At 39.4% G+C, this 25,483-nt stretch overlaps 1 protein-coding gene across 1 annotated transcript in view; it reads right to left on the bottom strand.

The window, feature by feature from the left end:
- Positions 1-25,483, bottom strand: part of cntnap2a (contactin associated protein 2a) — a 280,488-nt gene that overhangs the window by 80,673 nt on the left and 174,332 nt on the right. Inside the window, exons 11-15 of the mRNA XM_027274194.1 lie at positions 19,359-19,521; positions 14,030-14,136; positions 11,681-11,800; positions 10,674-10,789; positions 9,568-9,652 (exon numbers count right to left, since the gene is read on the bottom strand). Coding sequence (XP_027129995.1) covers positions 9,568-9,652; positions 10,674-10,789; positions 11,681-11,800; positions 14,030-14,136; positions 19,359-19,521 — 591 coding nt within the window. The remainder of the gene's footprint in view (positions 1-9,567; positions 9,653-10,673; positions 10,790-11,680; positions 11,801-14,029; positions 14,137-19,358; positions 19,522-25,483) is intronic.

The following is a 25,483-nucleotide window of genomic DNA, read 5'->3' on the forward strand; positions in this document are numbered from 1 at the left end:
GATACCTTAACAAGTTAAATGTCTCATCTTGAACTGTAAAGCACACAATGGCAGTAACAGAACCATTAGCAAAATGTTAACAATAGTATGCGCTCAGTACTGCCTTTTGTGTTTGGATAATGGCCCCCCTTGTAGGCTCTTTATATTGACTGATGTATAATTTTGCCTGGAAAGAGGCAGAAAAATAGTCTACATGAGCTGTTTGAACCTCCTCTGAAACAAAAGCCTGTAATCAGAGGTGTGATGTGTAGCATGTTAATACTTCAGCATCTTCTTGTTTAGGCTAACAACATTTTTATTTGTATAGCGCCTATACTCCTTTATAAATGAAATACATTTGATACTGAGGATAAACTGAGACATTTAGAAATGATCCTTATGTTAATCACTTTAATTTAAGAGCAACTGTTATGGTAATGCTTTATTACAGCCTTGGCACCACTGACACAAAAGCTCTCTCTGAAGGGTAAGGTGATATCAAATTCAATTAGGCTACAGTATTACTTATGTTCCAAGCCTTTTCTCATCTTTTTCATGCATTATGGAATTAAAAGTAAAAGTTAATTCAAGGAATTACATTATTAAGAATACTGAACACTAGAAAAGTTTGCACACACGCTCATTTTGAACAATTCACAGGACACACACACAAACCATGCTATTAATCCTACAATGCTACAATCGAAGCAAGCAACTGTTATGAAAACGAACATACTCAGAGATCAGTGCTTACTTACTTCCTAGAAAGTAAGTCGTCAGTCTACATGACCTTTGTCTTACTCCTAAACATTGCACAAGATCACGTATTATGCACTGCATGTAATGAGCTAAACAAACTTAAACTCACTGGAGTCACTTGTAACCAAACTATGGTTTAATAGTAAACTAGTCCAGCTTAGCTGACATGTTTATCGCTAAAGTAGTGTTATATGTGATGAGGAGGAGTCATATTGATTATAAACAAGATGATGCTGCTGAATTTCATGGATATTGTAAGGAAACTGTTCAGAATCTCCATGCCTGACCTTGATTTCAAAAAGGGTTAGACTCTTCAATGACTTCATTTTCAAAGTTGAAGGAGGCTGGATCAACATCAAAAGCAGAAAGGTCACTCAGGCAATTGTTGCAGAAACCTGCATGAAATCCGCCCATTATGTGGATTACAGTATGTATGATATATGTGATGTCATAATTGTTTGATTGGTACTGTAATGTGATTACGGTAATGTGTTGTAATGCATTACACCCAACACTGATGGGGTTGCATATGAATTTTCTCACCTTGGATGCTTACAACATTTACAAAATATAACTGAGTAAGTGTTCTTGTTTTGACATATGATGATGTTTTTCTGTATCTGCAAATCTACTTCTGCCAGCCTTTCCTTTAAAGTGCTCCATTGTTATTGCCAATCTTTGATGTACTGTACTGAGAGCTCTGAGTACACTACCGCATGGACTGTGACAGTCATTGAGCCAACACACTGAAGAAGCCTACAGATTTATGCTTATTATTCATTAACTTTTTTTAAAAACCTCTTTGATTCTGCTCTACATTTTAACAATGAACCTTTGTTCTTCTGCTCAGGTAAGTTCCATGATGGCTACATTTTGTCTCTGCTTGTGTTAAAGCGGAATTTGTGCACTGTGGGAGCAGAGTGTATTTAACAGGCGAGGGGAGCACTGCCCAGCAGGCATGGACAGCTCACTCTATAGCAATGCCAATAAGATCACACACACGCACTCACACAGAAGTACTGAGCGAGAGCTTTGAAAACCACACACACACACCAAAAGCTTCACTAGCAGGTGGTGTTAGAGACATAAGACATATACACAGTTACAGACTATGGCTCCAACTGTACCATAGGACATTCAGGAGTTTGTGTGACCAAGAGACTGTGGGAGAGAAAATGACAAGCACAATGAGAATGAGAGAAAATGAAATATGACAGACAAAAAAGCATAACTGGGAAAATAAAAGAGAAAAAAGAGCAAGATGCTGCCCTTGCAAACACCTTATTACTCCAACTTAATGTACTGTAAAGTGTTATACTCTTTTCCTTCGACACTGGCACCTGTGTGGCTATGAGCTGTAAGTGCTACACTCAGGTAGACAGACACGGTGCGGGATAAGACACATGACTCTGTCAACACAACATATGACAGCATTATCCTGGGCAATGATGCATTACAGAGGCAACGGCAACCAGAGAGCACACATTATGGAATGTAAATGATATGGGCTTCTCTGTGACGGATCACACTTTGTTGCTCTATTTCTTGTACAGTCTCTCTCTCACCAAACATCACTTTGTCAGAAAAAAACCACACACACACACAGAAAAAAAACAGCCCACCAGCACAGGCCTGCTGTTTAACATTAGCAAACCTTCTACCACCAAGACTACTGCAGATATCTTCCAGTGACTCTTTCTAACCTATCTATCTTAAAACGTTCCAGGCTAATTCCATTCATTAATTTGCTGTGCTATATAAAGCCTAACTTTACACGTCAGCCTTGAATGCCACTTATCAACTGAACACCCTCAGCTCCCCTGCCCATAATGGTTGGGGGCCAAAAAACTGCCCTCAACCTTGAAGGGAGGCGGATTCTCATCAGTGCATTTAAAGCAGGGAAAGATAGAGAGGATAATTTAACGTTAATTAGCATCTTGTCTACGGGGGGTAAGAAAAAGACAGAAAAAAAGAAAGGCGTTCACTGGGGTGATGGGAAGAGCGAGAGAGACGCCTGAAGAGCCTGGTGATAGTTCTCCTTTCTCTTGTCTTTCGATATATTAGCTCTTGTTCTCTCTCGGCCCCTGACTTGCTTCTTGCCTCGAGTGCTTTCACAAATTAATGACACTGTAACCAGAACATTAGCCGGGTAATGAAAGACATAGCACAATCGGGCAGTGTGTGGGCACAATAGGCTAATATAAAGGGATAATATATGAAATATAAAATTAATAATGACATAATCCTGAACTATCAAAAGCAAACAACAAGGTCCTTGATCAGCATATTGCATTTTTCCATCAGCAATAAAATAACTAAAAATATGTAAAAACAAAAAAAACAAAGGTAAAGGATGTGAGCTGACATAAAGCCCACACAGCAGAGCAGTCAGCAGCACTCATTGTAGATTAGTGAAGGATTGCATACTTTCCAGTAAAACATAATTAGAAACAGACTTCACAGTTCAGCTAGATGTCAGCTAGCCATGTTCACAGCAGTGCAAAATTACTCGGTACCTGCTATTTTTGCAGACACGCAAGAGCTTAAGAGTGAAAGTGAAAGAGAAGGCACAGAGAGAGAGAGAGAGAAAAGCAATTGTCTGCCGCTGCTGCTTTTGTAAAGGTTAATGATGAACATCAAAAACCACAAACGAGAGAAAGAAAAAATAAACAAGTGGTTAACCAGTGCTGCAGAATAAAGTCATTAGGGCGTGATGCAAGACCTGTGAGTGTGTGTGTGTGTGTGTGGAATATAACACTGGTTGGCTTGCTGTGACTTGTGAGGCAATAATTGAGTCCAGAAGTGCCCAAGAAATAGACTGTAACAACGCTACGCATACACACAGCCTCATTATCCTGAGCCACACTCATCTCTCATCTCTGGCCACCCTTGTTTCTTTCCTCCCCTCCTGTGTCCATCACTTTCTCTATCCTCTGGCACCTGTGGCCTTTGTTATACCAAAGAGCAATTTCTAACCAGTGTTTCCGATAACATAATGTATTGGTTGGAACACTTTTAAGCCAGAGGTCAGTTGACAATTAGAAAAAAACATGCTGTTATGACATGGGTCAGGTGATGTTTCTGCTTGTATAGACTACATAAAAAACCTTCATAAAATCAAATAACTAGTTTATTATATACTGCTTGTTTTTACCTCTGCGGCTAGTGAGTTAATCACTTGTCCCAAGTCTATTCTTTTTCAATGAGTGTCCCAATGTACGAATCAAGCACTAGTCAGACCCCGGTATCAAGATCAGTATTCTGTTGTTGGCCACAGCACAGTTCAACTGCTGGGCCTGTGACAGCTTGATGTCACAGGAGAACATGAATTCCAATTGCTCCCTCTGTTCCACTTTCTCTTTCTCCATTTTATTCTCTTCACTTTATGAACTTTGTTACCCCTTACCATCTATCTACTTTCTATAGCTGCCTTATCGCCTACTTTTACCCTGTTTAGTGGCCTGTAACATTTTAACAGCCAATGAATATGCTAGCATAACAAAATTCCAGAATGTGATAAAATCCTGAAATAATAGCACTTAATATTTATAATGAGAGCATTTTTACCAGTTAAGCAATCATTTTAGACATGACTGGACAAAAATTACGTCCGCAATTGTGACTTTATGACATCACCCCATATTAACTGGATGTCGCTTTGCTGACAGCAAGAGAAAGCTTTTCTTAGCAGAGAGACAAAGGCTGCATATGCAGCACCATCAACAATGTCATTTTAGGGTGGTCAGGCATTCATCTCAAAACATTAAGATTTGCTGTAACTAAAGTTTGCAGCTACTTTTCACTTTTTTTACTATTTAAATACATGATTGGATGACCCTATTTCATCTTAGACAAAAATAGTGTGAATGAGTAATGCTACACACGACTGGCCATCTGTGTGATCTGGAGAATCACAGAACGGCTGGTACTCCAGGATGGCCGGCGGCCCACCACCAGGGGCCGACTGACCTACGGGGGTACTGGGAGTTTCCCCGGTGGTCAGTGGGCTGGCCCGGTACGACGTGGTGCTGCAAGTGACCCGCTGACGTTACATTTTTCTACCGTCTATGAGGGAGAGGAGTGACTAATTAATGCTAGTGACGAGCATTAATTCTTGGTCCGAACCCGGCCCAAAAAAAAAAAGAAAACAAGAAAGAAAGAAAGAAAAAAGAAAATAAGAAGCAGCCTAGCCCGGCCTCACCAAGTCATATTCTCGGCACGAACCCAGCTTGAACTAGCACGTCCGGTCAGATTGGGCTGTCCATGCCTCTTATTAGGAGCCCAAAAGAACAAAAGAACAGGCAGCCCAGTCCAGAGAGCAGAGGGAGAGAGACAGCACAGCAACATTTTGTTTTTGCTCTCCAGTCTCAGCTCCCTACTAGACCAGTTTCATACACTCTGGCCATCCTTGCCTTTACAATGATAGGAACCTCAGTCAGTACTAAATCTGCTTTTTTTTTTTTTTTATTATCTGAAGCGATGTTGTCTTTTCCCTCTATTTTCTCCTCAGAGTACACCAGAATGCCTCATTTATGTGTTAAAAATCACAACATTTTTCTGGGGGAGTGCCCATAGACTCCCCTACAGTACATTAGTTCTCAAGTGTGGTGTGTTTGTGTTTGAGTGAGTGAATGACAGAGAGAGAGAGAGAGAGAGAGAGAGAGAGAGAGAGAGAGAGAAGGAGGGAGCTGGGGTGTAAAATGATTTGTCCAGCTTGCAAACTTTTAGCACCACGCATTTAGGCTAGTCTGGCTGTAAAAACATCAGTACTGTGTATGGACTAGGGCCACTTTTTTGCCCCAGTCCGCCCCTGGCTACACCCAGTCAGTAAGTTCAACTTTTATGAGAAAACTAATAAGTATTGAAGTTACTGCATGTTAATATTATGTTAGATTTAATTACACTTTAAATTGCCAAAGCTTCTTCATATAAGCAGAGAATGTGTGTATCTGCATTGCCTTTAAATTGCGTACATATTAGACTTTTACAGCTTACCGAAGAACATTTCACTGGATTAATGAACTGATATATTTGATGGAAACATTTCTCTCTCCATTAGCCTGGACGCTATAAATTATTTTATCAATCCCTGCAGGCAAGTCTGGGAAATAAGGAGACAAAGAACATGTGTTTTCACAAGTTAACGAAAGCTGTCAAATGTGAAAACATTGTGCAATGTCTGTGAGTGAGAAAATGGAAAGAGAGTTTTAATAGTTTTGTTGAGCAAGGATACATTCTACATATGTTTAATCATATTTTTCTTCCAGAACAGCGAGCTTTCAGAAAGCTTCATCAAACCTAATTGTCATGGCAGATATTATAGTAGAAAACAAGAAGACTGAAAATGTTGGTATTAGATTTACACAAAATTGTGATTAGACATATTCTGGAGTTTTGCAGAATTGACATTTTGTGACAACACGGTTGTAATATAGTTTTCTGACCTTTTTAGACAAGCTGTTTGTGTATACTGACTTCTAGTTATGAATTTATGCTTGAACACAACGTATTTAACAACAATGGGAGTTGTAGTGGGTCATTTTAGATTAGTTTATCACCAACTTTTACATTTGTTGGTTAAGGTGTAGTGCCAGACAGATGGGACTATGCCTTACAGAACATACAGTAATCTACATTTCCTACTAAAAGAAGAAAGAAACTGCTCTATCTTTTTACATTGAATGTTCATGACCTTTTAAGACACACTACGCTTTTTTTTTGCATGCACCACCTCTTCTGTGGCTGTGAGTACATGCATCAGAGAATAATAGCTGTGTGTTTTTATCTGTGCCTGCATCAGCACAAGAGCTTGGGTATACAAGAATTCTCCCAATGGTTGTTTACAGGTTATTTACGCTGAAAGGAATGATGCTAAATCATTAGTGAAAGGTGCTAATTCTCCTCTAAAAGCTGTGATCTCAACACTAATGGAAATAGTGTTTAACAGAGTGAGTGAAAAGATGAGGCAGAGGGATGGAACTGGGATAGAAGGAGCGTTAAAAAGGAAGGAAGAAAAAAATGTTAGGTAAAACTGGAGGTGAAGAAAGGGGAATGGCAAAAATAAGGACTTGAAATGGTAAACAGGATGAGAGTGAACAAAGTAAAAGGAGAGAGATAGAAATTGATAAAAGTGGATACAGAAGCTGATGGGAGCAGCGGAGAGAGGAATAGATGAGATAGAAGGAGGAGAAAAAATATCGCCTGAATTTGTGTGTCGCTTTGAGTTATGTGTGTGAGTGCTGCTGCATGCATCTGCATCAACCTCTCCCATTATTTTATCTACCCATTTGGGAATGAGCAAATGCTGGACAGAGACAAGCTGTGTGTGTTCGCAGGTGCAGGGTGTGTCTGCGTGAAAGGGGGATAATAAAAAAGAAAATGATAAAAGGGCAGAATATGTGAAAGGTGAGGAAGGGGTCACACAATTAGGACAATTACTGCCCAAGTTCCAAATTAGGAGTGTCACCGGTGGCAGAGTATAATTCCCATTTAACGGTTGGTTTAGCTCAAAATGCCAGCACTGCTGTAATAGACGAGATCTAGATGAGGAAAAAAAGAAGTGGAAGTGGAAGAGTAGCAAGTGTACGTGTGCATGTGGTTCACAGTAAAAATGCTGTTGACAGTGTAATTTGATAAAAACTGACAGCTAATTTATGGAGCATATTTTTGGGTAAATGATTTTTCCCGGTCCTACTTTCTCTATCATTCTAGACTGATAATTGGATTTCCCTAACTTGCAAGGTAGTGAATTAAGAGTAAACTAGTTAACGGAGGACTGAGTGACTCTGTATGTGTGTGTGTGTGGTTGTGGGAGGGGTGTGTGTATGTTCAACAGCATTTCCAGACTGAGTGTAAAAAAAAGAAAAGAAAAAAAAGAGTATAAGTAAAGTGTGTGTATTTGTGTGTGCATGTATGCACACGCAATGTTTGTCGGTGCAGGAGCCATCTCTAGTGCAGTGGAGGTTAATGGCAAAGTTTTGCTCTGCTGCACTAACACCCAACTAATACCGAGCGGCTATTGCTTTATTCCTACTCAGTCAATCAAGGACCATGAAAACACACACACACACCTACACACACGCACATGCACACACACACACACACACACACACACGCACACACACACAGGCATAATTCCACAAAACCCCAATCTGCTGTCCCTCCCTTACCCTCTATCTCCTCTCACTCACTCTAATTGCCAGGAGTGTCTTGTCTTTATGAAGTTCTCCCTAAGGTGGGTCTTTGTGTGCAAGCATCTATGAATGTGTGTATTTTGTGTGAATGTGTGTGTGTGTGTGTGTGTTGGCCAGAGGAAAAAGAGGAAAATGACAGAAAACGGTTGTGACAATGACAGCAAGCTTGTTATTCTCACAGTGAAAAACACACAGCGCTGTGAATAGTATGCACACACTCAATTCTCTCTCTCACACACACACACACACACACACACACACACACACACACTCAGGCGTCTTCCTCAAACAAGATATTAGACTAAATACCAAGCTTTGACACAGACTGAGCAAAAAAAGAGAGAGAGAGTAGAACACAGCTGCAAGCATTCCTCTCTACTTTTCTCTACTGCATATTCAAAACTGTGTGGCAAATCAAACGTATCTAATCCAAAGCAAACCTTACACAGCTCAACCATTTTGCCAGCCAGCTTAATCCAAACCAAACTGACACAAAACCCTACAAGACCTTGAACGAACACATTACAGCCAAAGAGACTGAATCCAACAAATCTAATGCAAATGAATGTAATCCAAGTTAATCAGAATGAGTGCAGCCAGGCCACAATTCATTTCCAATGGTCTGTTTCAAATCTATTATCTTCAGTCCTGTACTAGACAAAGACAGGATGAAGGCAACAGTAAAAACACACAGATAGGTGAACAATTAAAGGGGAAAACCAACAGTCTTAGTAAAGTGCTGGGCAAGAAATGTCAGGTAGGAAACAACTGTCCTATGGAGTTCAAACTTGGAGGATTTTAAACCATTATTATATATATTTATATATTTACCATTAACCTACTGTAACATTACCAGAAGAGACCCTTCCCTGTTTGAACCCCACAAAAAACAAACCCCACACTCTCTATGTCTACAAACTTCTCATCAATCTGCTTTTCAATCAATGAGGATGGTTCCTTTCCTTTTGGTGTTCGCCTGTTGGATTTGGTGATGAAAGTCAGTTTACTTGTAGCTTCTGTTTTCTCAGCGTATTCATCCATCCATCAATTTATCAAGGGTGCAAATGTCAGCCTCCATCATAGCTCTTTTCTCTTTCATATCATCAACCTAATCTACGAGAAATTTTCTGTCTCTCTCTTCCATTCACCCCTTTTGTTTTTTTTTTTTCTGTTCCCTTAATTCAGATAGTAACATTACTGCAGCCGAAAGAAGCGTCTCTTTGGTAAATGCTACTTTCGCTAAGGCCTGCTCAACAATAACCCTCTGAGACACCAGAGACGACTCAGCACATAAACTCCTTTCTCAACACTGGCTTGTCCATGAGGTAGGTATAACCTTCACCACCACCCACTCTGGAAAACAATACTTCGTCCTGTTGAATCATATAGCAGGTTGTCCATTCCATCTGTTTTGGGGATAAAATTCCCTTTTCAAGGTTGTTCTCAACCTTAGAAACCCTGTTTGATTTGTCTTTGTCTATAGTATCCCCAGAAAGAAGGAGATGGTGAGAGTGTGCTCTTAATATGAATTTCCCATCAAAATCTGAATGTGACAAAAAGAACATCCTGCCTCTGTTAGCGCTGTGGTCTTGTGTTTGAGTCAGTGGTGAATAAAGATACCATCCCCAGCCTTTACCTGGAGTGTTGAGCAGTCTGGACATGCGACAGCTGTAGGCGATTTGCTGCTCACAGTATTCTGCACTGTTAGTGATGGCTGTCACCTGGAAACATAGAACGGATATGTATTTTCACTTTATCTTATTCAGCCAGACAGGTTCATTTCATGTAAAAACAAATTATTGAGCAGCAAAATGCATTAAAGTATTCTGTGTGTAATGTTTTAATTTAGCTTTTCGTGATTGAGAGAAGTGATCCATACAAATTAGGAGAGAACATAATTACAGGAGGAATATGCCACTCAAACCCTGTCATCGCATGGAAAATAATAGTCTTTGCATGCAGCAAAACCACAGCAGACAAATGGAAGAGACACGGGGTGAAACTTGTTATGTTAAATTATCATTGTACATTTGAAAGAATAAAGACTGAATCAGTAGGGCTGTGGTGTAAGGTTGAATCACACCGTTTCTGACTGCAGTCACTAGCTGTACCGTGTATGAAGCTGCTGATGATGTAGGTTTGTATAAAACATAGCAGTCATATTGGTTTGTAAGCATAAATGTTACCATGGTGCCATTTTTCATTTATTCTATGTACTTAAAGCTGCACATCCAAGGAGATATGACTCACCTCACTCCAGAGACTAGAAAGATCGGTAGTCACTTCACTACATAATAAAGTCAAAAATCCATCTGATTTCTACACTTGATTACCTTGCTGAGGTTGGGGATACCGCAACCATGGCTGGTCAGACTACTGCTCAACAGGTCATTGTAAAAATAGTTAAACAAAAATTAAACATGAAGAGGCAAATCATTTGGAACACTGAGCTTTACTCCTGGTTTCAAGTTGTCAAATATTCACACATGAATGCTTCGGTTGTCTTTTGTGGATCACTATGAGTGACTTGTAGTTTATTACAGGGAAATTCTTTCTGGTGACTTTTTGAGTGAGAAAATGAAAGGAGCTTTTTAACTGAAAAGGCAGCCTGACTGTACAGAATGTTGGTTGTGTGTAGCAGAAGATTAATACAAAATGTATTGTCTTGTTGAGAGCAGTAAAAAAATCTGTCTTTCTATGTATAATTCATGCTAGTGTGTAAGTGTGTCCGTGTGTTTTTACCTGGTCCATAGAGGCACTGTAGTTAACCTGCAAGACGGTGCGTCTCTCTCTACTGGAGCCAGTCACTGTAGTTTTAGGTGGCAGGTTGTTCATAACTGTTGTCCACACTTTGTCCTCTATACACACAAACATGTTAACAAAAGAATTATTCTTAAATTGCAATTGGGCATTATTTGTTCATGTATGTAGGTAGGCAAATTCCACACATTTAGATGAACACCAGACTCATCCACATCCACATCCACAGAGAAATCTGCAGTTCAGCTGTCATGGCAGTGAAGTTCTTTCTGTGTAATCTAAGTTACAGCTCTGAGACTCCAAGATTTAATGGACACTTCTATGCTGTTATAGCATGAGTCAGTCACTCAGACATCGCCCTGTTCATTCATACTGTCAGTCAAGGAATGTGTGTGTGTATTACGGGTCTCTTAGGTGTGTGTGTGTGTGTGTGTGTGTATGTGCTGGAGAAAGAAACTTTTCATTTTTCTGAGGTGTGTGTGAGTGTGCTATTCAGCGTGACTAAGGGCCTAGCCAGCGGAGTGCAGTGACATTTCATTAAAAGTCTCGCCTTTGCTCTGCCTGTGTGCTCTGCTGTTCCAGACTATCTACTTATTCCACTGTGTGTGTGTGTGTGTGTGTGTGTGTGTGTGTCACTCAGATATTTGGGTCAGTTTTATATACTGTGAGTTTGTTGTGTGTGCTTGTGTATCTGTTTGTGTCTGTAGCTGCTGCTCCTTGAGAGTTAAATGTCAGTAGCTGTGACCACGTTGCCATAGAAACCCCGCGTATAGCAGGTTAAGACTGCTGCTGTCTGAGGTTAAGAATGAGGAGGGCTGGAGCTTCCTCCACTCACAGGTCACTGGGTCTCCATGGAATAGGGAAGTGCGCACACACACACACACACACTCACGCACGCACACCTGCACACACATACGCATAGATGAACCAACGATAAAAACACAGAACAGTGATTTCAGAGACTCCTACACACACACACACACACACACCTGTCATGTTGCAGTTGACTTTGAAGGGGCCAAGGGGTCCGCTGCCATCAGGATCAATCCAGTAGGTGTCAGAGGACCTGCCCAAATGCTTATAGGCCTCACATGATGGCTCATAGATAGCTGGAGGTGGGGCAGGGGGAAAGAAAAATAATGGGGGAAATCAACAACTGGATATTTCTTTGATACCTTTGAGGAGTTTAATAACTGTGATGCTTAATTGTGAAACCAATCTCATTGCTTTAAACGCAGGTTTGCATATTTTATATCATGTTGAGATAGCATATGTTGAAATTGGAATATTTTGTGACAATGATTCTAAAAAATAAAACACTTTTAAACTGCAAATGTTGGCCTGAGGGTGGTGGCAGTATTAAGGCCAAGTCTTTATCTAAAAGCAGAGGAGTTGATCCTCTAATAAACATGAAAGTGTTCAGCGATCTCATTTTCTGTCCTGTGGGTAACACTAGAGAAGAGGTACTTGTGATTTTTGGATATACTGGGTAGGCTTAAGAATTACACTTAATATTACACATTTACCATATGCTGCCCAGAGCATGACAATAAAGATGATACACCTCCCCTAAAATAGCTTGCATTCCATTTCCACACTTAATATATTTTTGTTCTGTAATAGACCAAAGATTAATGAAACTGTGAAGTGGATCTTGCATGCACGTCAATGTCCAAATTTGTTTTCCTCCTGCTTCCAGAAGGCAATTTCATCTGGTTGCCAGTCTCCATTCAGTGCCTGTCAAGAAGTGTTGTCCCACACACTCTAGCAATCTATCTGACAACATATTGATGTTATGTTTGTGCCGATCTACACAAAGACAGACAGAGAGGGGAGGAGAGGAACAATTACACATCAAAAAGAAATGCGAGAGTTCCTCTTGGTCTGAAACTTTCCTGACTGACTGTTCAGAGGCTTAACACGGAGTTTAAATATTGCTGCCTTTTTTCTCTCTCTTTTTTTTAGTCTTTCATGTATTTTCTTTCTGACCCCCCCTACTCTGTCTCTCTCTCTCTCTCTCTCTCTCTCTCTTTCTCTCTCTCTCTCCTCCACGACCTTAGTGATGCAGTTGCTTGCTGAGATGACACACTCCAGTGACACAGGTGTTCGGAGGAACTGACCCTGCTGAACTATCTCACAAAGATCTGCACAGGACTATTGAGGCACCACTTCTGGTCAAAGGCTGTAACATAATAGAAGCTGGATAACACCAGTATTTCTCCTAGGACTGGATTTCTTTACAGTGGTTGAACACAACAGAAAGATTCAAATGCATATAAAGAAATAAAACATCAGTAAAATCAACACTATGTAACGCACATGTCCCACTGTAACCTCCATCTGAACTGGAATACAGTCATAAAGTAGACATGGACCTAAATATTTACCTTAGCAGAGGTTGAGATAGCCTCACGTTTAGTCCCTTGTATAGGTCAAAGTCCAAAAACTCAAAAACAATTCCCATATTCAACTAAATATCTTTTAGTTAGACTCTCTCTGCTTGGTTAAAGCAGATATATTGAAAAAAAACTTGAAGCTTGATGCCTTGCTCAAGGGTACATCAGAAGTGACTCTTAAGGGAAGGGAATATATTCATCCAATCTCCATAAACACATTTTGCTGGCTGGTCCCCAGATTCAGCCCATGACTTTCCAGTCCAAAACCAGACACACTAATCTCTCGGGCAGGTGCTGTGCCTCTAGCGATCTCTTTTCAGCCCATAAATATTGACAAACACATAGACAGAGAGATATGTGATGATCACACAAAAACTTTGCTCACTATACATCTTGTGCTTTTTAATCATATTTCTGTTTTTATTGCCTATGCTTTATTTCCTTTCTAATATTGTTTAAACTCTGTCCCTCCATGCTGCTATAGCTGGAACAATTTCATCTCTACTCAGTCTGTACTTTACTATACTATACTCATCCTCTCTTAAACACAAATAACATTTGTAGCATATGGTAGAAGGAATGGCTTTCTCAAATATTTTTGAGAGCTTTGAAAAAACACTTCTTTGGCTTCTTCTCTTTTTCTGTGTCTGTTCTCTTTGTGTGTTGGTGCTTTTGGTTGCGTTGCCTCTACTTAGACGAGAACAAAACACACAGGGCAGGCAGAAAAGCCTGGCCTCTGAACATTTCAAAAGTTCATCTGTCCCTCTGCTGAGGATTGTGGCTTTGGAAGGAAAAACAGCTTAATCATTCAAAGGCGAACAGACGAAGGCCAAATCAAACTAATGCACAAGGAGCAGAACACTGTGGTATTCAAGAGAGGGGAAAAAAACACAGATGGGCATGAACACATAACTGCATACACACACACACTCACATACTTACAAGTGTGGCAGGTGGCTCCAGTGTATCCTGTTCCATCACAGGTACAGCTGAAACTGTCCCACGTCTGTTTACACCGGCCGCCATGTTCACAGTGATTAGGCATACACCTAGATAGAGAATGAGAGAGACAGTATATGAAAGTCAGAAGCACACACACACACACTGCCGCACTCCATTGTATCCTACCAGCATGTTTCAGGTTTATAAAGTTATGATAATATGAATATTCAGTATTTCCATCTAACAATCTGCCCGCTAAACATCTGTAACACGTGAGGCATTTTAATACGTTTAATGACACAAGAATTACCTTTGACCATGACTCCTGATGGAGCTTCAGAATAAGAATGTGTGTATGAATGGGTGAATGTGAAAAAGTGTAAAAGTGCTTTGAGTGGTCGGTAGACCAGAACATTTTTATAGAAATATATAAATCCATTTACCATCAGTGTGTCAAATGTGTCATTCACTATATGTAAAATATACCTTTGTCTGTGAGAGGATTGGATTCGGTCAGAACAGCCTAATATAGAATATATTTAGTGTGAAAGAATGGGACAGTAAGTTACAGTATGAGTGCAAAGAATTACAATTATACACAAAAAAAGTGATATTCATCTTAAAGAGGATAAGTGGTCCAGAGTCTGTTATATGTGTTAATTCAACCTTACACATTAGGATTTGTCCCTTAAGCTGGCTGAGGCTACTGCAATATACTGTACCTCTGGAATAATGCAGAGAGGCACTGAAATCCCACTGAGACTCAAAAGATTTCCATATCCGAAAAAAAGTGTCTGAGTTGAGATTGATGTATGCGTTAAGATTTAACTGATCACACACTTTAGCATGCAAAGGGTCTGACAAAATGAAATTCAGGTAGACAAGAACACATTTAACAGCAGCAGGATCTTAACCTTGATTATACCAAACAAAAAGTTAAAAGTTGTGAACACGAAAAAAGAAAAAAATGTTAAAAATGTTGACACATGTCAGCACAAAAACGAGATGTGATTGCTTATTGTGAATGCCAATAACTGACCACACAATACATGTGTTTGTATCAATGCATCATTGCTCATAATCGAGCATTTGATTGAACGTGTGCTGCCAGGCAGGAATTACTTGTTAATGTGGTTTGAAAGGCAACAATCACAAGCTGCAATAAGTAACACTGTGTGATAACAGACAAATAAATATGTGAGCAGGTGGTGTTAGAATTGTTTATCACAGAAGATGCAGAAATGTCTATATCTTAAAGCAAAAAAAAGATTTTGTTACAATTCAGTATCCACATTTCAAAGGGAGGAATTACGTTTCATTTATGTAGGAGTGAACTAATTATTGTTATCTGCCTCAGTGGGGTAGAGCAGTAAGCAAGTAGCAGTAAAGACATAACCATTTTTCTTGTTGGAGTTTGAATACCAACTCAAATCCTGAATACATCAAAGTTCTGGGGTTTGATCTGTCAGCAGGCCTGTTGGGTTTGAATCCCAAGGCACTATAGACTCAGAGCTTTCACACCCATACTCACACATATGTATTCATGCACAAGTTATGTGATTAAAATATCTGAGTCTGCCTATTTGAATGAATAAAAGTGATGTTAAGACGAAAGCCAGCTGGAGGAAAAACAAACAATCACTCAAGAGAGCGGCAGGGGTCTTTTTAAAATGCAGAGTGCTTCTTTTAGTCATGTAGGGAGTCAGGCAGCAGCACAGAGACCTTCCATCTTGGGATACAGACAAGACAATCACTGTTATAATACCTCTGAAGCTGACATGCAACTATGGGCTTGTTCATATGATATATGATGAGTTCACTGAACAGTGGAGCATGAGCATGTTTTTATGTCTCTGTGTAACAGTACCTGTTTGTTTATTTATATGCGTGTATGAGGTGTGCTTTTCCTACTTTCTGAAGAAAATACATGTTGTGGCATCAAGAAATGAACTGTATGTTTGTCTGTATGAATGTTCTGTACTATGTATGTTCTGTAACCATGAAAGCAAGCAATAAGGGACAGGTGTAACGACAAATGCAGGTAGAGAAATGACATTTGCTAAATAATTGTCTACTAAGGATATCTTGGCCCTGTTAACTGTTGCAGAAATACTGTAGATGCTTACTACACATGTACCTGCCTGACATCACTTATATGCCCCCCCCAAAAAAAAACAAAAACAAAAACAAAACAATGCCCACCCACTGGTGTTCAAATCATATTTAAGGACCAGTATGTAGGATTTAGTGGCATCTTGCTCATTTCAAGCCCTTGTCCAACCCTCTGTCTTAATAGCATGAAGGAGAAACTGTGGAACAGTATTTGAACAGGGCAGTTCAACATGTCGGACTCTGTGGAAGAGCTGCTGTGGTATCTGTAGATATAAAAAGCTCAATCTAAGGTCACAAAGATATAACCATTCTTATTATTAAGTGATTACACCTGAACGAAGACATAGTTGTACATATTATATTACATTTCTGTCATATTCTGTAAATAGAGCTCCCTTAATCATACACAGTGGACTATTAAACATTGACTTTATCATGCAGTGATGCTTTTACATGTACTGCAAATGAAAAAAAAGTCTAATATGCCTGTGATATGTATATAAGTATGTAACAATGTGTTGTAGCTTCAGCAGACTAACAAGGACAGATACAATGGTATTGTGCTTTCACAATAGGCTGCGATTGACGAGAAAATACGATCAAAACACATTACGCTCAGCAAGCACCATGAACTGAAGCACTGAAATACACAGACTTCATGTGCTCTGGGTTTTGCATGAAAAAGCTAAATCTATGAAGAGAATGAGGCACCTCTAGAGTGTGTGTGAGCCTTTATGTGCCACTGCATGTGATGTTGTGGTAGCCTTATAGAAATGACAGTGACATTGTGGAATATGGGAATTTGCATGCACATGGCCTTGTGTGTGTCAGCATAAGAGTATGTGTGTGTGCGTGTGTGTGTGTGTGTGTTGGTTCTTCCACCATCTCAGCCTAAACAGAATCTCACAGTGGAACGGCATTGATCAAAAGGAGGTCAGACAGGGCTATTGAACTGCCTTCAAAGACATTCTGATTAGTTAGATGGTAACACTGCACCCATTCATCTTCCATGGCAGGACAGGGCCCATCTCAAGTACTGCAGGGCTGATACAGAACATTTGAAGGAATAGAGATGGGCAATACTGCGAACAGCAAGGATAGGAAACTGCTGTGGACATCTTAGGACCTTCACAACAGTTTGTTGCAAAAATCTGATCACAGTCAGCTTGTTGCTAGCAACAGTGGTAATACACCACAATCTGCTATAGTGCTAATTTTATCCTCAAAATAGCACAAAGGCAAAACAAATTTTAAGTTTGCCAGCAATTCTACAAATTAAACACAGATATGAAAACATAACATGCTTAATGAAAATGCAAGTTTAAAACACAATTGTGTAAGGCCATGCCTGAATTGAAAATTAAATTAATAATTTTGATGTTTTTCCACCTGTGAAAACAGAGGTTTTTGAAAAACTGGATGCATTTCTGGATCCATAGTCTCAAACTGTAGTATGGATAACAAAGCATTTCTTTTTGGAAATTCTAACATATGAATGCTAAAGTGATTATAATCACTGGATTGAACAGTAATCAAATGAAAATACATTATGTGGAACTATTAGCTCATAGTATCACTTCACTTGTTTCTCTCTGCTCCAAGGAGCATTTTACCCTCTTTCAGGTCATTGTTGTTCAATCTCACTTATCTCATAGTTGTTTTTCAGCCAGACACAAAATGTAGCAGCAGTTAGGAGATGTTGGAACCAAATACAGAGCTAAATATTGGACATGCAATGTGTTATTGTTGCTCCATGTCTGCTGGATGTGTAAGGTAGACAACTGTATGCTAACAAGTCCGGCATATCATTTTAAGTGATAATATGTCAGCATTGCATTCATAGATAGTTTCTACTGCCTCCAAATGGCTAAAATCTTAATATTAAATATTCAATCTTCATCTGAAAAAAGTACTTCCACATTAAAAGGCCGACTTCCAATAGTCTCAAACACTTTCTGTATAGTCAGCTACGTCAGATGACTTCATACATTTAAAATAGTGATTTATTTGAAGAGTTCAATGCTGTTGCCCAGGTCTTACATTTAACAGCTTCGATCCAGTATCTGTTAAAAGTAGCTAAAAAAACACATAATACGCAACCAGAGACATAGATGACGAAATGAAACTTTAAATTGTTAGAAAAATGATCTGAAAATGCTTTTGAGTAGGAAAACTGAATGTGACACATAAGCAGCTTGTTTAAATGGGTCTATATGTATTAGTGTGGACATGGCCTACGCCATGGTCAAAGTAGCCTATCCTAGCAAGTCAGACCTCTATTGAAGTAAGGACAAAATTGATTTAAATCAAGCTGTGGCAGTAGGTGTCTACTTCTCTGAGCAAGGATATTGATGATGGTAAGTGTTATCGATAAACCTGACCTGAAAACAAACCGCTTGGTTCGGGAAAATGCTGTTCCAATTAGAGGTCATCTCTGAATTGTAGCTACCCAGTTTTGTTCACTTCAACAGTGCGATTCATGCAATTTCTAATGGTCACTGAAATCGTCTATATTCCCTTTGCATGACAAAAAGCTACTTAGGTCTTACATAACACAAGACTGAAGGTTAATTCAGTCCACAAAGTTTAAATGTTCTTCTACACAGGCTTAAAAAAACACTCAAACTGAGCTCAAGGCATGGATGATTTCATATATGGCAAATCCCGTCCAATGTGTTTGTCTAGTCTATGACAAGGAAATAAATTGAAATGTCAACAAGTTGTAATGAATGCTTCTAGTGAGCCAACACTGGGACGTGCTGTGCAGAATCTCCAGCTCTGTTTTTCTTGGCAATGAAAGAGAGAAATGTGTGGCTCATTTTTGATGTTTGATTAAGATCATACAGTGTTTTCCAAGGATGAAGCCTACTAATTTCTTTCAGTTTAAAATGAAAAAAAAAAGTGCTATTCACACACAGCCCTTACACTGTGAATCCACCCCATCAATTATATCAATTTATCAGTATGACAAGTGCACAAAAAAACAGCCACACACAAAAACATTCTTGTGCAGTTACACACACAGCAACCAGAGTCCTGAGTCATACATCTCTGGATAAGACTCTGTTTATATGACTCTTTCATTTTAAAAACCATTTGATTTATGACACTCATGACAAATTGTTTTAGTGCTCTGCATATGACTGAATGTCTTCATTCCATTTATGAATGATTGTGTGGATGTGCATGCATATTGTGGAGAAATGATCACTCTTACCTGTCAATGATTGCACACATGTCTAAGCTGACATTCTCAAAAGCCCCCATGGTGCCTTTTTCCACTGCATGCAAATCAGCTGGTTGGTCGTCCACCAAAATCGCTTGCATGCAGCCCTGGAAGGAACGCTGGGAAGGTGGGAAGAGCGTCTGGAGAAAATAGCCTGAAACCAGCAAAAGAAACAAACAAACACAGAAAATAAAACTTTGAAGCAGCATAAAATGATGAAGCATAGTTAATCATTATTACAACATTTGGAATTCAGCAGGGAAATGCTTATAGCCAATAAATCCACAATAACTACCTACCAAGTATTTCAAAAGGGAATAAGGCATTAAGAAGCACAAAACACACAAGAATCTGAAGTCCAATACAGTCAGTGCTCAATACAAAACCCACAGTTCACCTAACAATGAGGAGTCCTTATCTCAATAAAAAAACAAGGAAACAAACAAAAAGACGCAATCTGAGGCTGAATACAAACACTGGCCAAAAAGTTGAGACAGAGGATGGATGATTTTGTAGAACGAGCAAACTATGACTTTTTGGCTCATTGCCAGAGGGTGGCAAGCTAATTGAACATCATTCTCAGCACAAGACTGTGTGGGAAACGTGTTGTAACGTTATCTTAAAATAGCAACTAAGAGAGATTGTCCATCTTGCAGTGTCAGTATGGCTATGGAGTATGAGTTGGGGGCAGTTGGTGATGAAAGCTGCTACCATATATGTCACCTGCCACAGATTAGAGAAATTGCAAAAGCCGTGTTTCAACCAGCAGAGGAAAGTCACTGTGCATATTTCTAGCATAAGATGTAGAGTTAAAACATTTGGAACTGAGTCAATTAACAACACCACTAATTACCCATAAAAATGACATTGGTTTTCATCTGAATAATATATGGGGTATGAGGGCTTAGTCACATGCTAATAACTTATTAATAACTTTAAGTGTTGTATTAACATACTGTTTCTTCTGATAGTTCATGAATAACATGAATGGATTTAATCTTTTTTTTGTGAATGAAGTCATGCATGAATTTATGATAATTCATGTAACCTTAACATAAATGGTTACCAATAACAGTATTCACAGCAGCTTGTGTTTGAACAATAAAGTGAGAGAGTAAAAGTAGGCGACAATAAACAAAGAAAGATGGATTCTTTTGGTCCATGGCTTAAAACCCTGCTTGAGAAGTAGACATCAGACATAACAACGGCATCCTCCTTGACGAGGAACAACGGACCTGACCAGTGCCTGGTTATTGTCACCTTTGAAAGCCATGAACCTTCATCAGTCCTTTTGTTTTAGAGCTTATCCACAAGGCCCATTAGCCTTAATACCAGTGCTAAGGCCGCGATAGACTAGAGGACATATAGGTTTTACTATATACTGTGCCTTTATGAGATACAAGAGTCAATGGTCCGTCCAGAGGTAGCACTGGGCCTTGACTGAAATGGGGACAAGGCTAGGACAAAACTGTGTGCATATGGTGTGTGTAGGTGTTTTCATGCCAAATCTTTTTGCACAAATGCAAGTCTATATATGGTAGTTCATGTGTGTTTTGTACATGTACAAATCTGTCATCATGCACCTGTGTACTATATGTGTACTGCATATAGTATGTACCGGTGTCATTACAGTGTACATGCACAGTCAGATATAGTAGATGACATCCTGGAAATCAATCTTTGCCACCAGCACACAGGTCACTCATAAAACACTGCTGCTCAATGACATCTCCATCATCGGGATGTTATAAGCTGTCACACTCTCTAGCATGCCTATTAGCCTCAAGGCCACAGCATCAAAAGGGCTTATTATAGAGGGCACATGCACTGTGTGTGTGTGTGTGTGTGTGTGTGTGTGTGTGCGCGCACCAACATAATTGTAGTTTATGCAGCTGGCTGACACACCAGAAAATAAAGCAGCAGATGAGTAAAATGTATGCGCCTCCATGAGTGCGTTTGTGTTGGATTCATCCCTTTCTTCACATCTTCTGATTTTCATTTCCTCCCCCAAAAGTTTCCCCTGTTATTCTTGCCATCTGCCTCTTCTCCTGCCACACCTGTCTGATGTCTTTCCAGAGGAGTGGGAGACAGAGAAAGGAGAGAGGGAAGATGGGAAGCAGAGCAGGCTACAGCTGGCTGGCAGCACTTTGTGTCCTGTGGATAGCATATGAATGCAAAGGAAACGCAGCCTTCCTGACAGTTTGGCAGAACGAACGGAGCAAGGCATGGAACGATGGATGGGTGGATGGATGTAGGTTGTGAAAGCTAACAGGGGGTTGGTTTCTCTGTTATTCTTTCTAAACCACTGACAGAGTGAATTTAAGTATACCAGAATATCTTCTTTGTTAGATATTACCTATTTGTAGAGCATATACTGCTCATTTGTATGGAGAGAATTTTTCAGACATGCAACTGAAAAATTCAGCTGGTATGTTTCAATCCATAAATAATAAAGGGATAAAAAAATCATCACCAAACAAAGGAAGGAAGCTAAATCATGATCATGTGTGATATCTGGAGAAATAATTATGGATCAGAAAAAACTAACAACTGTGTAATCCCTGCAGACCTTAAGTAAATAACCACTTAACATCCTGTATCCCCATGGAGAAATGAGCAGCTGTACTGGGAAGCTCCTTGATGTCACTTTGATCAACATTATAAATGTTCATCTGGGCATTGCACTAATTTGCATATTAAATAAATATTAGCTGGCTAAGTGGGAGTGAGAGGAAACATAACCTGACTGTAGTCATGTTTCATTTTTGGTCAAACCACCATGTTTTCCATTTAATGGTGCTTTAAAGCCATGCCAACCAATAACTATTGTTAATACAAGATTACTATTTTGTCTTGTGCTCCCCATTCCTATGAACATTTTCCCCATAAAATGTTTTCTTTCAGGTTTTTCAAAAATGTATGGTGCATGATTCAAAACGCTGTAGCGCAAAGGAAGAGTCAGACCAAGATTAATGAGTCCGACACAGACAAACACTTGGCAAACAAAGATGTGGTCATACATCTGTACATCCTCAAGCTATCACACACACCCATAGCTTAAATCCAAGATAAGACTGCCTGACCACATTTTTCCTGAATGCACTGATGCAGTATTGTTTTAATTTGTAATATAAACAAAAACTCTATCTCCCATAGCCCCTCAGGATCTGGAACTGCAGCAATAATCCCCTGCAGGCTTGCTGGCACTCTATCACAGCCCCCCTGTCGTGCCCAAAGAGCTTCTCATACAATACGCACAAGGAAATGAGCACCAGCACTCTACAGGCTGAACATCATCAGACTGGCACTGCTGGTTCTCGGGCTACAGAACACTTGTTTCCACATTCTGAGACATTTAGGCGATGTTTCTGTTTTCAGATGAGGTAGGCTGGAAATCAGTCAATGATGCTTCAGCATAAAGTAAAAGGCTGCAACACATACTTAAAGCACCTTCAAACAAACATATAAGGCATGGCTGTCAAATATCGCTGCACACGTCAAGGACAAGATGTACAGACGGCATAGGCTGCTCTTTGATAAATGTTGCTGTCGGAATCTCATGTCTAATTCATCACAATATTTAAAGTCTGTGTAAAGTCAAAATAAATACGTGCTTTAAGTTTGTCAGACTAAAGAAGAAAGTGTTATTAACCATCCAGCCAAATTTGAATGATTAAAAATAACGACAAGTTTATGAAATTAGGTGTCAAAGTCAGGTAAAAATGGGCAGTACTCTCAGCTCTGTGTGGGGGCGTGTCCGCTGAACCACTCTGGGCGAGTTGAATGAATCTCTGTCACTGCGTGTTTTTCTCTGTCTGTCCAAATGTACATAAGTCATATATCTCAGTGAATTGTGTTTTGAAAGAAAACATGGAATTGCCTTTACATGGATTTTAAGATGACAAGGAACAGGTTAAAGTATGTAGAAGCATGGCTGGAGGCAATTTATTATTTCTATTATGTATACTGTATGTATTCATTCATGCTACATTTTTTTTTTATTTCTTTACAGCTAAGTGAAAATTGAACTGGAGTAACCAAATAAACCAAGTGAAGTGTAAGTGGCATTATAATACTTTATTTTAAAAGGTCAGAAAGGTTCTGGATTATAGTAGAGTGCAGATTGGAATGGAAAAGCAAGGTTTAAGACTGTCAGATACTATAAGACTGTCATTTATTCATGCACATAAAATAAATGTGAGAGAAAAGAAGCAGTGAGGTAAGAAATTCTGTGATATTGTTTGGAACAACTCAGCAGTTATAAAATTGGTAAGGAAGTGTAGATTGCAAAACTAATAAAAGAAAAACAGAATTATTATTTTTCCCCCCCCAACAGTTTTGAAACACCAGCATGCCTCAGGGTGGAACGTCCCATAATTGACTACTCTCTCATTAGTATATCCATTTATCCCCTGTTCCTGCAGAGAAATGTATGACTTTATGACCTTGTGCATACGTGTGTGTGTGTGTTGTTTGTGTAAGTGTCCGTCTTTCTTCCCTCTTGAGAAATTCAATTTGTGGATGTCTCGTGTCAGTCACTTACTAATTTCTCTAAGCGCAGCGTCAGGAGTGAGAAACTACTCCCCGTAAAATAGGCTTTGGGTTCAGGAGGCTGATTCTAAAAGCAGACGCTCAGAGGATAGCGGGGTGGGGGAAGAGAGGGGGCGAGGGGAGGCAAAGGAAGGGGTCGACCCGGTTAAAGAGGATAATAGGGATGAGAGGGAAAGAGGAAAGGATGAGGGCCAAGAAATAAGACGAGTAGATAAACTGAGAAATTGCAGAGAACGAAAGAAATGAGAGAAAATTGGAAAAAAGAAAACAGAGAAGAGCAGAACTAAGAAAGAGGGCATAAGTTGAGTATTGGATAACAGAGGCTCAAAACCAAGCCTTTTCCTTCCTCTGACATCTAAAGTATAACATCCTGTAACTCTGTAACCTTGGGTTTAGGCAGTGTCATATGAATTTTAATGCCACAGAAAAAAGACAGGGCAATTATATCTACAGCTACTGTACATCCGTGACTGGGTCACTGTAGAGCCTCTGAACTCAAAGAACACAAAATGAGAGCATTAACGTGTCACAGCAAAATGTTACTGCACTTTTTCACCTAACATCTGCCTGGCAGCCTTTTTTTGCATTTTGTTTTTTAGTAAAGCTTGAATTACTATAAAATTGTCACATTATTTAAAGTGAAACTGTCTTAGCTGCATGATTTGCATAGTCCTTAAACTTACTTGAGCTGCATAATGTCCTATTAAAGCTGAAATACATTAACATACATAACTATTTCTGTAAATTAAGGAGCTCTGTTACAAATAGATAATTAATAAAAAAGAATATTTATGCATTAAAGTACCTATCAACTGTATTGCTGTATTGAGGACACCTTTATTTTAAGTACTGTGTCCCATTTGTCTTGCAAAAATGTCTCAACTCAGACATGATCATTAATGCTGGGACAACCAAACAGTTTCTGTCTTGTCTTGTCTGGCAGTGGGAGAACTTTACCAGCCTCTGGCTAACTGTTTTCCATGTTTTCACTTTTAATGGAGATGCAGTATTTGGCCCGGAGGACACTAAAAGTAATCATGTCCCACTGGTGATATTCTGTCCACCTTGAAAAGGTAAGATTACCGCTGTGTTATCCACATAAACATGCACACTTGCTTGCTTTCTATTTGATTAAACATAACAATAATTATCTCACATAATGTCTCTGTGTCAACAGCCTTTGTGTGTGTGTCTCTGTGTGTAAAGGTGCACAGAGTGTATTTAATACCAACATTACCAATTACCCAGGTGCACTGATCCTCTTTCCCTTGAAGTACACTCTATTATACTTATATATAAGATAAACACTGAGCTTCAGACTTGGTTTATGTAAGTGTATGTGAATAATGCAGGTCTATGTGTGGCAGTCATGCTTCAATATAATACTAAATGGTTCTAATTTGATTTAATGTGACAATTGGGCATGCTTGAAAAACATAAAATGAAGAATAGAGAAACAGGCCGTTAATAAAACCATCTCTCTTCTAACATCCAAGCAGGGCTTCTACACTGGTACTCGCTCTATAGTAATACATTGCTTGCTAGCAGTTCACCCCCCACCCCAA

Source organism: Larimichthys crocea, chromosome XXIII, assembly GCF_000972845.2.
Source record: "Larimichthys crocea isolate SSNF chromosome XXIII, L_crocea_2.0, whole genome shotgun sequence".
Classification (NCBI taxonomy): domain Eukaryota; kingdom Metazoa; phylum Chordata; class Actinopteri; family Sciaenidae; genus Larimichthys; species Larimichthys crocea.